The sequence below is a fragment of the Perkinsus marinus genome (assembly GCF_000006405.1).
Source record: "Perkinsus marinus ATCC 50983 genomic scaffold scf_1104296947560, whole genome shotgun sequence".
Classification (NCBI taxonomy): Eukaryota; Perkinsozoa; order Perkinsida; family Perkinsidae; genus Perkinsus; species Perkinsus marinus.
Window position 1 is genome coordinate 91,311 of NW_003210583.1, and position 15,164 is coordinate 106,474.

At 46.6% G+C, this 15,164-nt stretch overlaps 3 protein-coding genes across 3 annotated transcripts in view; 2 read left to right on the forward strand and 1 right to left on the reverse strand.

The window, feature by feature from the left end:
* Positions 1-148: 148 nt before the first annotated feature.
* Pmar_PMAR014516 (hypothetical protein) lies at positions 149-2,358 on the forward strand (the record flags this gene model as incomplete). The annotated part of the gene is made up of 9 exons (XM_002779374.1): positions 149-295; positions 364-513; positions 606-785; positions 954-1,001; positions 1,265-1,360; positions 1,440-1,526; positions 1,582-1,706; positions 1,762-1,905; positions 2,235-2,358. The coding sequence occupies 9 exons, from the start codon at positions 149-151 to the stop codon at positions 2,356-2,358; spliced, it is 1,101 nt and encodes a 366-aa protein (XP_002779420.1).
* A 549-nt stretch (positions 2,359-2,907) lies between these two features.
* Positions 2,908-8,540, forward strand: Pmar_PMAR014517 (conserved hypothetical protein). Its single transcript, XM_002779375.1, has 32 exons — positions 2,908-3,033; positions 3,081-3,166; positions 3,268-3,428; positions 3,629-3,749; positions 4,031-4,107; positions 4,161-4,211; positions 4,255-4,349; positions 4,404-4,458; positions 4,591-4,692; positions 4,743-4,869; positions 5,152-5,252; positions 5,297-5,356; positions 5,402-5,500; positions 5,570-5,667; positions 5,746-5,806; positions 5,851-5,959; positions 6,009-6,097; positions 6,149-6,214; positions 6,260-6,389; positions 6,442-6,547; positions 6,594-6,666; positions 6,721-6,793; positions 6,845-6,932; positions 6,982-7,110; positions 7,216-7,315; positions 7,372-7,475; positions 7,563-7,664; positions 7,741-7,781; positions 7,827-7,890; positions 7,943-7,991; positions 8,038-8,177; positions 8,246-8,540. Exons 1-32 carry the CDS (start codon positions 2,921-2,923, stop codon positions 8,391-8,393), a joined length of 3,018 nt encoding a protein of 1,005 aa, XP_002779421.1. The 5' UTR covers positions 2,908-2,920; the 3' UTR covers positions 8,394-8,540.
* A 1,869-nt stretch (positions 8,541-10,409) lies between these two features.
* Positions 10,410-15,164, reverse strand: part of Pmar_PMAR014518 (conserved hypothetical protein) — a gene marked incomplete at its 5' end in the record, with an annotated part of 5,832 nt that continues 1,077 nt past the window's right edge. The window contains 19 exons of the mRNA XM_002779376.1: positions 10,410-10,600; positions 10,641-10,717; positions 10,779-10,868; positions 10,914-11,002; positions 11,050-11,163; positions 11,208-11,304; positions 11,348-11,401; positions 11,453-11,507; positions 11,554-11,636; positions 11,685-11,772; positions 11,814-12,076; positions 12,370-12,459; positions 12,806-12,859; positions 12,906-13,004; positions 13,273-13,345; positions 13,399-13,465; positions 13,818-13,914; positions 13,962-14,007; positions 14,422-14,472. Coding sequence (XP_002779422.1) covers positions 10,464-10,600; positions 10,641-10,717; positions 10,779-10,868; positions 10,914-11,002; positions 11,050-11,163; positions 11,208-11,304; positions 11,348-11,401; positions 11,453-11,507; positions 11,554-11,636; positions 11,685-11,772; positions 11,814-12,076; positions 12,370-12,459; positions 12,806-12,859; positions 12,906-13,004; positions 13,273-13,345; positions 13,399-13,465; positions 13,818-13,914; positions 13,962-14,007; positions 14,422-14,472 — 1,724 coding nt within the window. The 3' untranslated portion in view covers positions 10,410-10,463. The remainder of the gene's footprint in view (positions 10,601-10,640; positions 10,718-10,778; positions 10,869-10,913; positions 11,003-11,049; positions 11,164-11,207; positions 11,305-11,347; positions 11,402-11,452; positions 11,508-11,553; positions 11,637-11,684; positions 11,773-11,813; positions 12,077-12,369; positions 12,460-12,805; positions 12,860-12,905; positions 13,005-13,272; positions 13,346-13,398; positions 13,466-13,817; positions 13,915-13,961; positions 14,008-14,421; positions 14,473-15,164) is intronic.

Consider the following 15,164-nt stretch of genomic DNA (forward strand, 5'->3'; position numbering starts at 1 on the left):
AACCCTTTGATGGCGGTCACTTCCGATAAAAAGGATTCGTCGGGAAATCCATTTATTGTTTCTTGCTAGTGTGTTAGTGCGGTTGCTCTCTGAGGAGTATGAGAGTGATAGTTATAGTATCTCAGGACTAACTGCTGACTTGTCAGCAATGCAACCATCGGCAGAATCAGCCGCCAAGATACCTAAAGTGGAAGTTAGGAGTAGCCGAGGGAGTGGTATCACTGAGATACAGCAACAGCAAGTCCATATACACCCCAGGAGGGGAGGCAGTCGGGCCGGCTCGACTACACCTAAGGTGGGTATAAGCTCTCGTTATTTACTATCGATGTTGTTGTCGCTTCATTTGGGGTCTGCTGTTGTCAGAAGTCGACGGTCTCTAGTCCGTCCCATGGCGTTCCTAAGACGGGGTTGAGGGCTCCTGCTAAGGTTGGCAAGCAGATAAGGGTGCAGCATCCACCGCCTGCGGCAGCGCACATTCGGACGGGAACAGCGATGTTACATGGAGGCCATTTGGTAGGGTTAGTGAGCGGGGGAGGATTCGAACTAGGGTTCTTTGGGAGGCGAGCGTGGTGCTCTACTATGCGGCTATGAAGGAGTTATGTTAGGTAAAGCATAAACCACAGACGACCTTATCGCCGCCGCCTCCCAAGGCCGTTGTCCATCCAACACGGCACAAGAAGGAGGCATCGCCTGGCATGAGCGACGCTGATAGCAGCGATGTTGCAGTAGCTCCACCGACGATGCCAGTTCCGCTGCTCGCTGCAGGGAGAGAGCACCATTCTAAGGTAGTAGGCGTGGTGAAAGTCGAGGCTTTCGGTACAGCTTATGCATTCCACAGTGCAGGGGACGGCCACTGGCTGTATAGGCCTTACTACCGGTAGTTGCCGTTGAGGCATATCTAGCTTGGTTCGACTAGTGGTGGTAGTCGCATAGTTACTTGTGTGAACTCTCAGGCTCCTCAGCCGAAGTCGACGCCCAAGAGCAAACCCGACGATGGGAAGGTAGTGCTTCGGGGAAGGGCAATACTCGTCGATTCCGTCAGACTTGGACTTTTCGGTTGAGCGAGCATCATCTCCCAGCCGATGCTCAGCCTCCTCCTCGTTTAGCTACTGGAGTTGATACCAGCTCGAGTGGCGTCGAGCTCGCCAATACTGCCGGCTACGGCCAAGAGTGCGCCGCCCCCGGTAGCCGCGCACAAACCGAGTTCGCCGGTATGAATTAAATGTAATTTTATGGCGCGTGACGGAGAGTTTCTGCCTTGTAGGAGGTGCCGGTGAGGAGCGCCCAGTCGGCGATCAGCCGGTTACGTACAATAGAACACCTTAGAGCAAAGAGGGCGCAGTTACAGGCTACAAAAGAGGTAGTGTTGGGGGGAATTGAACTCGATACCTCGCGATAGGCAGCAAACAGTTGTACCGTTATGCTAGAATTTCTCGTAGGTTTCGACTCCCAAGGCGACTCATGCTGTTGCAGCATCATCTGCGGCTGAGCCTTCTACCCCACCGCCAGCAGCGATCGAGAAGACCGTAAGCGACCGTTTGTCAGTGTGTCACACCCTGGTGTCACCAAGGCCGTTGTTAGGTAACACCTAAAGCCGTTCCGAAGGCCGATCCCCCTCGGTTGGGTACTGATGGGGGAGAGCAGTCACTGACTGAGAGGATGCTCGAAGCGGTATTGTCGCAGCTCATAGATACTCACAGTCAATGGTAGGTGCAGCATCATCATACAGCTTCGCTCCGCTTAGATTTTGTCGCATTTTAGGTTAGTTGATCACTGTGGAGTGAGTAGAGAGTCCTTGCAAACTAGTACCGAGGTAGATGTTAGTGCAATGGATCTAGCCAAAATCGAGCAGATGGTCTTTGATGAGACTTCGAACTTCGAGGCTAAACTCAAGGCCTCGGCAAGGTGATGAGGATTCTAGACGTCCAATGGAGTTTCACCCGTGATATGAAAAACACTAGTGAAAAATATATTTCACGACTACTGTATAATGCGAATATCGCATTTTCAGGGAGAATTATGCCACTTAACATAAAACGGGTGAAACTTTAATATTCTGTGGGAAAATATAGTCGCTGGATTATAGCCGTCATTTTGTTATACCATCTCTATCGTAGTCTTTTTTCCGTTCGTGCTTGAAAGTAGAGAAATAGTTGTTGGGATTCCTTGTTTCCAAATGGTGGTCGGTCTAGCGCGGACATTTTCGCGCGCCACAAAATTGGTATTTTTATCAGGTATCTTGATGCTGTACGACCCGTGTTGGACAAGCTGCCTAAGCTCACTCCTGAGGAGGAAGAATCTTTCGGTTTGCATCAGAAGAGTAAACCTACTACAGGGACAGTAGTAGGCAAGGCTTGACAACATTCTGTTAATGATAGTTTCCTTACTACTATTGCTTGTTCGGGGACACCTTGGTTGTGTTGTGTGTAAGATTAGAGACAACACTCTGTGTGGGTTGCTGCTAGTTTTTGTCGCTGCGTAAGATACTCTCTGTGCTAGTATGATGTTCCTCCAGGGCAGTGTGTGGAGAAGTTGGTGATGAAGGGATTGTCGTGATGACCTTATTATTCTATCTAGAACGTTCTCGAGCTCGCTCTATCGCATAGAAGAAGTCAATGGACCTGTGTCGTAGTGAGGAGTGGTATTAGCATCGACAGAACAATAGTAAGATGTGCTTGCTTGCTGTTGGTTCCCATCGAATTTGGAGGGATTTCCTTGATGATGATGAGGAGGTAACCCTATATGGGTACGACTTGTCTGCTGATAGTACCTTTGTTGGAAGAGAGTTAGCTCGATTAGTGGTGACGATGGTTTCAGGTTATGGTTGTGGTCATTCAGCGTACCAGTGTTTTCGAGATGGTGAAGATTGTGTCGTTTTTATGTTTTTTGCTATCAGTTATATTTTTTCTCAATCGCCATAATGGTAACGCCCCAAGAATGTGCCCAACAGAAACTGACTGAACTTGTCCTTTCGGGAAGTGAACGTGTCGCTGAGGCAAAAATCGCTGGTGAGATCGCCGAAAAAGTTGATGAGTAAGTCGGGGTATCTTGCAATGTTACATCTTGTCAATTTCTTTCAGGGATGCGCAACGCTGTAGTAAGGAGGGAGACCATCCGCAGTCGGATGAGCGCCATAGACTCATATCGGTGGCCAATCGTTTACCATGTAAGACTAGTTGTTATGTGCAGGGATTGAACCTGGGGTCTTGCGACTGGTATCCTTGGTGCTTGACCAGTTGAGCTGTTAAGAGTTGCTTTTCTGTGTAGGTACCATTCATAAGGACGATGCCACTGGGAAATGGGTCGCCAGCAAGAGCTCGGGAGGGCTGGTATCAGCATTAAGTGGGGTGAGCGGTATTGATATGCATTGGATAGGCTGGCCGGGGTGTGAGGTGCCCGATGAAGACAAGGAGGAAGTCGCTGAATTGGTAGGTCCCAGCCTATGTTGGTGATAATATGCAATTCTGACGAAAATTTTCGAAAATTTTCATTGGTTTCCCTACAATTCTACTCGAATTCCTATGTGAACTTTTATAGTTAATGAGAAAACTTCCGAGCTCAGGTGAGGAGAGCGAACATATGTTCCTACTCCAACACTGCTTAGATTTAGTTTTATATTATTGTTTAGGTGAGAGATCAAGGATGCTATCCAGTGTTCCTAACTGATGCCGAGATCGACTTGTACTATAACGGCTTCTGCAACGACACACTGTGGCCTCTGTTCCATTACATTACTCCGTCAACACAGCGTAAGTGGGGTGAGGGTTATTCACGTTTTTGATTGTCCATTTTACTGTACTTAGTGTTGGAATATATTTTCGGGTTCCTCAGCTGAGCTCAAGAGTTTCCCAACTATAGTGTGAGAGTTTCCATATGCATTCGCATAGAGTTGGTGTTTAGAAACTAACGAATATTTCCCGAAATTTCCTCCCGAAAATTTTCGTATTGTCATAAAGACATGTAGTTGACCATGTGCATATTTTTTCGTCACTGGCTGCATTGTATGATGTTGAAAGGAGTTGTTGTTCAGGTGTCATTGAGGGTAGAACGTTAGAGTGGGAAACCTACCAGAAAGCTAATGCCAAGTTCGTGGATGCTATTATGAAGGTAGGATACGCTGCGATAATCTGCACGCATGCCCATGAAGATACTTATTGTAGGTTCTGCATGATGACGATTTGGTTTGGGTTCATGATTATCACCTTATGTTGGTAATAGCGACTAGTCTTTTATATTCCTCACCTTTGTTTGTAGGTGCCCAAGCTGTTGCGAGAGAGAGTTCCCAATGTGAATATTGGCTGGTTTCTTCATACACCTTTCCCGTCAGCTGAGATCTATAAAATGCTACCGTAATGTTCACTATAAACGGCTCTTGCTGGTGGGATGAAGTTATTTTCTTTCAGGCAAAGAGAAGAGCTTTTACAAGGTCTGTTGTCGGCCAACTTACTAGCCTTCCATGTAAGTTCATAAGGAGTTGTATCTGCATCGGTTGGAAGTCTAAGTACTCGTGTGAGTCGTATTAGTAGTTTTTTCATAATCCGCGAAGTTGGTTTCGAAATATCATTGGAATGTGGTATCGGTAGTTTTCAGGTGCACGACTATGTTCGGCACTTCTTGTCCAGCTGTGTACAGTTAACCACTTTGGAGATCACTCCTCAAGGAGTTGACGCGACACCTCTCAATGGCATTTTCGTAGGTCCCCGGTTCGAATCCTGGTGAAGGTATTTTTCTATTTTGATAAGGTCAAATGTGCTACAATACCGATTGGCATCGACCCCGCTCCATTCAAGTCATTGTCTGAGTCTGTGACCGTAGCAGCAAGAGTGGCCAGTCTGAAGGAGCAGTGGGGTGACAGGAAAGTCATTCTCGGTAACGCACAATTTACCTCGATGGGAGTCGGCTTTATCGCTATTGTAGATCAGAAAGCAATAAGAATTTCGTAGAAATTAATATTCCTATGAAACGCCATGGCTCATAGCGATGGACTCAGGAGTATAAGCCGCGTTGTGGTCATAGCCTATGACTACCACCTGTAGATTGTATTTCGTCTCTCAGCTCTGCTGCCACCTGCGTCATCAGCACGTAGTAGTAGTATCTTCTTATCACCTCTACAGTTGCCTGTGGTCGGTTCCTGAGTTTTTTTTTGGTAAGGTATCGATCGTCTTGATTATATAAAGGGTATCCCGCACAAACTGAAGGCTTTCGATATGTTCTTGGATGAGCATCCTGAATGGGCATCTCAGTGTGTCTTGGTGAGTTCATACCACGCCTTACAATCATCGTAATGCTGTCCTAGGTACAACTGGCTATTCCTACTAGGACTGAAGTGCCTGAATACCAACGGTTGAGGCGTCAGGTTAGTTGGGCGTGGGTTTTGAGAGTTAACTTTGACGAGCATCAGGTCCATGAGATGGTTGGATCGATTTGTGGCAAGCATGGCAACCTTTACACTAGCCCTCCAGTGGTTTATCTTGATGGATGCGTTGACCATCAGGAATTGGTAAGTGGTTCAGCGCATTGTCTTCCTATCGAGTGACCCTGGTTCAATTCTTGGTTGTGATATTTTTAGACTGCCTTATACAGAGTGGCTGATGTTGCGCTCATCTCATCTATCCGCGATGGTATGAATCTAGTTGCCTACGAATTCGTAGCATCTCAACAACACAAGTAAGTCTGTGCAACGATGAGGGTGTCGTTCGTCACAGTAGGAGTTGTCGAAGGGGTGGTATTGATATTATTGTTTAGGAACGGCGTTCTAGTGATTAGTGAATTCGCAGGAGCCGCGCAGTATCTTGGAGCTGGCAGCGTAAGCTTTCGACTGTATTCAATTTGAACTTGTGTTTTTTCCAGATTCGGATCAACCCATGGAACCTTGAGGAGGTGTCCTGGGCGATATACGAGGCATTGACTATGGGTGAGGAGCGTCGTAAGGAGATGCATGACTACTGTTTCAAATACAGTAAGTCCTATCATAATCCTGGGTTGCTGTTGCTAGTTTCGTTTATCAGTCAACAGCCACAGTGCGCAGCGTTGGGCTGAGACCTTCATCGCTACTCTCAAAGATGCTTGCGCACAACGAAAAGATATTTCTGCCTCGGTAGAATATCTAATGATGCTCGAGTGATGGTCATATTGCTATGCATCTCAGGTAACTCCTCTGCTACCATTCAATAAGTTGCGCACTTCCATTGAGTGTAGCAAGAAGCGCCTCCTGGTAGGTTGGAAGGGTGGAAGCCGCTGTTGAGAGAGAAACTTTCAGGTGTTTGACTTGATGGACTGTCTTGTCCCATCTAAGACGAGGCGTGGTGTACCGGCGAAACTATATCAGTCTCTGATGTCAGTTCCCAAGGATCTCATGGCAAGTCTTCAACAACTGGCTAATGACGAGAGTAAGGTCTGGGGTTCGATCCCTGCACCTGTCATTTTTAAATGCCTTATTAGATACTATAATGGTCGTGACAACGAGTCACTCTAAACAAGTCTTGGAGAGGCTTCTCGGACAGCTGCCGATCTACCTTCTACCCGAAAATGGTTGCATCTATCGGAAGTGAGTTGCCTGTTTCTCTCCGTCATCGATTCAAACCTGTTGTCAGTCCTGGGGGTGTTTGGAAGCACACTGAGGCTCTCAAGTGTGGTTGTATTATGGAAGATCACTCATTGGCTGAGGTACGTCTGCGTACTTATACCACTCCTTTCGCAGATTGCAAAGTGGTGCTTCAGATCGACGAAGGTACGGAGTCCACAGCAGGCATCAGCTCTCCTCGTTCCCGTGCTGCTTCGTCTAGTGCTGACAGTAAGTCTCCGAGGTCGCAGGTTCGATTCCATGTAAGGGTGTTTTTTTCAGCTTCTGACCATAATTGGATGAACGGCGCTGAAGAAGTGCTAAAATACTTCCAGGAGAGAACTCCCGGTAGCTACATCGACCGGACCGAGTGAGCAGACGCCTTGACTGACGCGCCTCTCTTAGTTTTTCCAACGTAGGTTCAGTTTGAAGTGGTTTTTCGATAATACCCAAACCGACTTTGGCGCTCCCCAAACCCGGGACCTCATGATACAGCTTTGGGCGGGGCCTCTCGCCAACGGTGAGGCCGAGATTGTCGTGGGCAATAGGTAAGGAAAGGAATAGTTTAGGGAAATGTGCAAATGGTCAACTATAGTTGGCGATTGTTCTGTGTGGCGATTTGCAGTAGCTTGACTGGCGTATCTGTGTTTCAGATATATCGAAATCCGACCTAAAGATTCTTCGATTGCATGCAATCTAGAGAGCATACTCCATTATGAGATACTCGAGACGGATCCAGCCTCTGATTCAAAGGTAACAGCGATTTTGCTAATTTGTAGAAGTCCGAAAGTTATAGCGCTCGCCCACAGGTCGATACTTGCGTCGTTATCGGTGCATATCCTTTCCGTGATGAAGATGTCTACCAAGCAGTTGAGGATACACTTGTCCAGCAGTGGCTACCGAAATACACTAGGTGAGTTTTCGCGCGCCACGAAATTATAGGGAGTGCGAGGGCCGCTGAGGATGATGCCGGATGCAGACATGAGCACGACTGTCCCAGGAGTGTATCGTCGGCGTCACGGCAATCGAACTATGAGTGCATCATGGATGTGATGGGTTGGGAGGCTTTGAGAGGCCACTCTCAACAGCCTAGCGAGTTGAAGTGGGTTACTGTGGAAATGTCTTCTGCGGGGCTTGAACCTGGGTCGTTCTCATGGAGGATATTGTATTGTTTTCAGGCCTATGCATGATGGTGGAAAACATTCTTTGAAATGTGCGAGTAAGTTCATCCTACCTCTGTATGGAATATGATGTTATCTTTCAGGCGGTATCACTGCGGATGGTCATGAAGTTGAATACTCAGAAGTGGTCAAGTCACCTACTATAACGTAAATTGTGTGCCCTGTCCCCTGCTGATCCTCACAGTGTTGTCTTTTGCAGAGACTCCACTCGACAGACGCCCCGTGGTGATCTGGAAGCTCCTACAGCTGTAAGTCCTGTCACTTGCATGATGAAGGGTTCTATGATATCGTCAGGTTACGAGCTCATCGACTGTATCGACGTCGTGCTTGGATGAGTCATTAGCAACAACAGAGTCGATGAAGGAGAATCTACATCACTTACACGACTCCTATTACTCAATAGCTGTTGGTCAGTGTAAGGTCTCCAAGGCAAAGTAAGCGGCACATCATTGTCTGCTTGTTCTTCTGATAGCCTCTCCCCTTATCGGTCATCTCTTGTCAGGTATTCCATCCCGAATACCTATTATGTGGCTAGTCTTGTCCATGATATTGCGACGCGTTTACCGCAGTCGCCAACAGCGGGTGTCACCAGCAGTGATTCTGTCCCTGCTGAGCACCATACTATTCACCCTACTCTTACGACCGCTTAGGCTCATGCTACTGTCCTTATATCGGAGCCCTGTGCTGATCGACACTGTGATGTATGAATATTGTTGTTGTTGGCTTGCTATGTTTGCTAGTGTTCTTCTCCATCTCCTTGTCATTTCTCTATCTAATCTCGATCAACATCAAGCTAGAAAAATTTCAGCAGCTCATGATGAGTCTTGAGTTTTGTGATACCTTGTGGCTGAGGGGCCATTTGGACTTAGTTATTATCACGCTCATACCACCATGAGCGATGCAAGCTCCTCTCACAAGGAGGAGGTGGTCGATGGTCGGGAACCAAACTGTCGTAAGGATCATCATCCTTTTTGCAATTCATCCAAAGTAACGTTGTTGGTTCCATGAGTAGGTACGTGTAGCACATGGCCGTATTCGAAGGATGAGCTAGAAGGATGCATTCTGAAATTCCGGAAACACTTTTTGTCATCAACAGTAAGCCCACCAAAGTCTGCTCATTCTTCAAGGTTTACTATATTTGTCAGTCCCGTTCGAGAAGTGTCTCACCGAAACGGCAACGGCACGAATTGAATAGCCGGTGAGTTACTGAAGACGATGTTTCACCGTGGAGTTTTACATATAATTTATTCTCTGATTTCTGTGGCCCCCGCGAAAGTGAAATTTTGATACTTTTGCAGCTGATTGTGAAGTGTTTATTTTTTTGCGTCCGAAGGATGGTCATTTTCGGACGGAAAAGTCTCTGCTTGGCTTCGCACTTTGTTTTCCTTGGTATGATAGATGTTCGTAGGCACTCTATCGAAGCGCAGGAAAGCCGCATTAGCGGCCCATCAGATTCTCAGACTATGGGCATGCGGGCAAGCGGCAAGTTTATGCATGTTAAGCAACCACCAGAAGAGGGTAACTGCCGAAGTCTCAGCTCGTTCATGAATTGAGCTGCTCGCAGATCGTTCAGCGTGGTTGACAAACTCGAAGCTCAGCCCGGAGGATTACATCAAGTGTTACGGCTTTGTGATGGATGCGGAGGGATTGGACTCGATGAAGGTGGGGTTGATTCGATGAACCTTCTACCTCATCATCATATTGGCCTCAGAGGCACCACTGTCCTGATTCGCCTTCTAACTCGACTGATGCGACTGTTGCTGGTGAGGAACGTTTGGTTGAAGTTAACGAAAGCTCACTTGTGTATTATCCCTTTACTTAAAGAAGCTTGCCTTTGAGTGACAGTCTTGCCGACGGTTACATTATTTTGATTGTCGTTGGACAATTATTGTTGTTGCAGCCATTGTTTTGTGTTCACTAGTACACAGTATAGATGGGCAGAATTACGTTACGGATCGTTACGACTCACTTTTACGGTTACGATTCAAGCTCCGTACCGTGAAATTACGGCGCCGTAACGGGTCTTAGGGAGATGCAGAGGACAAAACGAAGATTGATAACTCAAGTTGCCTAAATCTATTTCATGTGAATGCGCATGCGTAGACGAGGCCAGCCTGGCAGTTCCGGGCCAGCCTGGGAGTAAGACGGACGGAATTTGCTAAGGCGAGTGGTAAATTCGAAACCAAATGTAACTCTCTCAGCGGTTCGGTTGGATCCGAGCCACAAGAAATGAGTTTAACAATTATTTGAGCTATCATGAAATGCAGTGCAACGAATGTTCCCGCCTCAATTCCAAAAAAGCAGTTCAGCACCAACCGTAAAGTCGTAAGGTCTTTCCGTAGCCGTAAACCGCTTACGTTACGCACACCGTAACGTAAACCGTAAAAAACGTTACGCTGCCCATCCATAGTACACAGACAGTGATACGAGCATGTTCCGCGCACACGATCTCAAGCAATGGATACTCAATTTAATTGAAAGACGACGTCTACGTGTTGGTTCCATGTTGAACGTCGACAATACGTGGAGAAGTAACGTATTAATCGCCACATGATTTTGAGCATCCCCACTCCTCGTAATAATCCCACAACTATTCGATGGATGACGTACGGTAGAAAAACTCAACCTTGCGTGCTGAAGCCAGAAATGGTCGATTCCTCGACAGGTTGCAATCACTCAGTAGAGTTATCGCGACGATGGTGAATGCATGTGAAAATCATTCATAGCATAATGGCGTATTCAAGAGCCGCTGCCGCCGGCGTATCGTGAGCTCTGTGAGGAGGATCCCACTCCCATCGCCACTGAGGCCACTGGTATTTCGATGGTCGAACCTCTCGCCATTCACCATGATAAGTAACTAGGAAGAAGTTTCATCACTCCGTGAGGGTAGTTGATACTCTTCTCGGGTTGTTTGATTTTCCCCTTGAAAGTCCAAGGGTACTTGGGCTCCATAACGAACCAGCCGAAATCGTATCTAACTTCCACACTGTCGAAAGGAGGTCCTTAGATTCATTGGTCGAACACGAAGGTCTCACTCATCGGGTAAACCTCGGTGAGAAGTTGGCGTGTGCCCAGCCCTCTTCTCGTACTCGTCCCATCGGAAGGGTTTCAGGGCAGGCCCGTACCTGATGTATGCGTGCACTTAGCGAGTCCGACTAGTGAACGTGTACATAGTCGGGCCAGCTTGAACAACACTACGCATGTGCTGATATCCCCAGGTGTAGTTGGTGGCCTTGGTATCATAACAACCGTTGGCTATCTAACCACAGCTATAAGCCTATAATCGGCTGAACCGAATTGCCTCACTGGGTTGTCATCAGGTAAGTCTCCTCGAGCACAGAGAGCTAGCGTGGGGTCATGCTTTGAGAGAGGATCGATCTCATACCGGTTACTCCGGATGAGCTCCGCTAAGTCCATCACCTGACTATCACCACTGCTGTCACCACTCCGAGTGGGTTGAAGACCTCTGATGTCACCGAGGCCAAGTGGCTGTCTCGTCGAAAGATTTCCCCTCTAGCTGCGAGGTCGTACGTGAACGATGGGTTGTGCGTTTTATTATATCTACTTCATCGACTGTACCATGTTCTCATGACGAACGACCTACGCTTCGTCGTAACCAGCGGCGCGACGGACTTCAGGGAAATAAGGGGAATTATACCTGGCTTGGAGTTTCTCTACGGCACTCAAGAAGCCGCATGGCTTTTCTTACGATGCCCAATAGCCCCAGCGTAGAGCCCTGGTGAGATCCTCCCCGACTGTGAGACCTATGGGACTCATCTCACAAGGTTGTCAGGGTTAGACTATGCACACCTGGGATCGACTCGATAACCCAAAGAAGATCGTCGTTCAGCGGTTGGCCAGGTGTGAACTTATTAAAGTCAATAACCATGTACCTTCATCGCATTCTTGGTGTCCACACTAGATGATAATAGTGAGCCTACTGGTTATTGTATGTACCACTATTATGAGGTTTGTATAGCTCGAACCACGATGCTCCGTCGGTTGCCAAGTGATTGGCTATCCTTACTCCTGTATAAAGATCATCACTAGGAGTTCAACGACGCTGTTACTTTGCCATGCTAGAAGGGCCTCAGGATTGATTTTCATGTGGGTGTCTTTGTCGAGGACCCACAGCGTTGTCTGTATCATGGCCAAACCAGAACTCATCAGATAGAAATCATCCAGTGACATTTGGGAGCCCGCATAGGAAGAGAAACTCATGACCTGGTGAGACATTTCGCGCGCCACGATATTGATTCTGTGGTGCACCTCGGCCTTGTTCTGTTCGAAATGCATATGGTAGTGCTTGTAAATTCTGTTCGTAGCGGCGTAACTACCGAGAAAGATTCTTGTATTTTTCGAATTAGTTTCCACGGAAGCAAACAGTCTAACCCCATAGCGGTTACATGAACAAGAATTTGAGGAAATCATATACTGTAGTCGGCACGCTTCGGATTTTATCTGCCGCTCACAGAAGCTCGTCACCAGGGGGAATGAATATAGAAAAACCATACAAACGACTGATTTCAAAATGAGAAATGTGACGTTATGAAGCGATAACCATCTTGGGATCTCGCACAGAGTAATTGGGAGGTCTTCCCGCGAGCTGTGCTACGACGGTCTTACGTGAACCAAGCGGAGTGGCCGAGGCGGAGATCAGTAAAATCTGGTGCGACCTTCACCAGAGCGGTGCACATTGAGTGACGGAATAGGCCTCTGAAGGCAATGCATGTCATTAACCGGCTACTAACTTGTGTATCGATATTATCAATTCACAAAATAGTAGCCACAAGGAAATCATCGATACGATTGATTCCGCGATAATAGGGCAGATTTTGATCATTCGATAACGCCGTTGACTGAATGCCAATGTGGGGAGATATGCACATGGTCAACTACATGTGTTGGTGACATTAGAATCTTCTGGAAATTATTGTTGGTTTCGGGGAACTTTCACCCGAATTCGTGCATAAACTCGTATAATTAGTGAGGAAACTCCTAGGAGAGGGAACGTATACTCCAATACTAATAAACGCCGATTCAAAAGGAACAGGAGGCTCACAAGGGATCGGGAGTGTTGTGAGTATTGGTATCATTAGCCTCGACCAGGACGTAACTGATCGATTGCTATACCGACAGAGGCACAGCCGTTGTGTGCATACACAATGTCAAGGAGATCCCCTATAGCGTTGAGGACCGTAGCGATCTGCCAAGGGTCGGCATTGTAGGTCTCATTGGTAATGCTATTCTCATCGAAATATCTGAATATGCATTCTGGATTTGAGAATCTTCTGCGTGCGCGCGTCAAAGATTCGGGGTAGTCGCCGAACACGATACAATCCACAATTTTTTCGGACGGAAATAACAACACTGGGAACGCCATGGTTATGCTCCTGAGGGCAAATTTCGGGCATAAATGATACTTAACCGTGCGAGATTTCGACGAGCGATTTGATGGCGTACTGTGCTACAGTACTTGACGAATTCTCAAAACTGTGGAAGTTCGAAATTGAGTGAAGAATATCTCACCGTTGTATTCCGGCTACTTCTCCTTTATACTGTTGCAGAACGAACTTGGCGGTTTTCCAATAATCATCGTAGACTGCAGTTACCAGAGTCAAGAATAAAAAAGTCGTCGCAACAAGGCGCACTCACCGTTATCATCTGTGGCCACTTGCCGTTCGAACCATACGTATTGGCTTCTCAAGAAGTCCACCACAACCTATGGAGATTCAGACTATTGCCTCCATCGGAATGCTACTGATCGATGCTTCGGTCGGTTACGTACCATATCTCTCGAAAACAGTCAGGAAGTGTCCTCACAGCAATTTAATGGCGCCAAGATCGCCATCAGAAAGGGGAGGAGGGTACACGCAAAAATGACGGGAGTTGCCTCAGGTTTTTATGGTATATGATCGTGATTCGACTACGATTGGAAACGACGTCTCGATAATTCTTGAAATCGTGCACGCTGAAAATTAGTTTAATGAAACGGCAATTCAGGCAATATCCCAGCAGCTGCTGCACTGGCAATGGTAGTGGAATGATGTAAAAAACCATGCCCTGTGACTCACGTCGGGAAAGGGTTCATCAACTTTTCCGAGAAAATAATCTCGAAGATTGCGGAAGTTGTTGACGATATGTTCACCAGTGATGTAGCCCTCTAGGAATCTGAGACCACACGGGTCGACCGCTACGAGCACTGTATTGAGATGTACCCGGCAGCAAACGCCTGTTCATCCGCAGTATGTGAGGCGTTGGTATCTAATGGTATCAAACGATAGTGGAAGGGCAGTGTTGGAAGATTATACGTTCCTCAGCTGAGTTCGGGTAGAAGTGTATGGAAATCAACATTTTTTCCGAATTTTTCCCGAAACTTTCACCGCCTTGCCGTGGTGTACTAGAGGGTTACTTGTCCTTCAAAGTCTGCTCTAGTGTAGACTTTCCTCCTCATAATATGAAATCCGTATTGTCAACAACACACGTAATGACCATGTGCATGTTTTCCCACATTGTTTCTAAGGGACTCGCATTCTAGACTTTTCAATTTGATTCGTTGAGTTTAACTGAGTACTTATTCGTCACTATGGAGCATGACGTCGAGGTAAGCATCTAAGACTATGTACAGGAATCTCCGGAGAAGCATGCAGTACTATTGTTGAATGAAAACTAACTTACAGATTTCCAAAACCCCCCCATCCTCGAGAGAAGAGTGAGTCTTCAAAGTACCTACATAATGAGACTACAAGGAAAAAAGAAGAGTCATAGTCATGACCAGTAGGTATACATGATTTTCATATTCACATTTCGCATGACCCATTGTGTCACAGGGACATGTTGCAACAACAAAGCAGAGTAGAGGTTGTCAGATAGTTCTTTGTATGAGAAGTTTATTCAGTCGCATTAAGGCATAGTATGAAAGCGGTTCTTGTTAGCCTACTGTTGTATTATATGTTCGCTTTCCTTACCTACTGTTGTATTATATGTTCGCTTTCCTTACCTACTGTTGTATTATATGTTCGCTTTCCTTACCTACTGTTGTATTATATGTTCGCTTTCCTTACCTACTGTTGTATTATATGTTCGCTTTCCTTACCTACTGTTGTATTATATGTTCGCTTTCCTTACCTACTGTTGTATTATATGTTCGCTTTCCTTACCTACTGTTGTATTATATGTTCGCTTTCCTTACCTACTGCTGTATTATATGTTCGCTTTCCTTAGCCTCCCTCGCTCACTATACAAGTTTACACACGACTAAGGGTACAGAAACCAACGAGAATTTCTCTAAATTTCCTTAGAATTCTTGTAGTTCACCACGTACATATCATCCCATACTGTCGTTGCCTACCCTTTAGCCGCAGCTGAGTCGTCCTCAACGCCCCTCTTGTAATGCACGCCGTTTGCAATATCACTGTTGT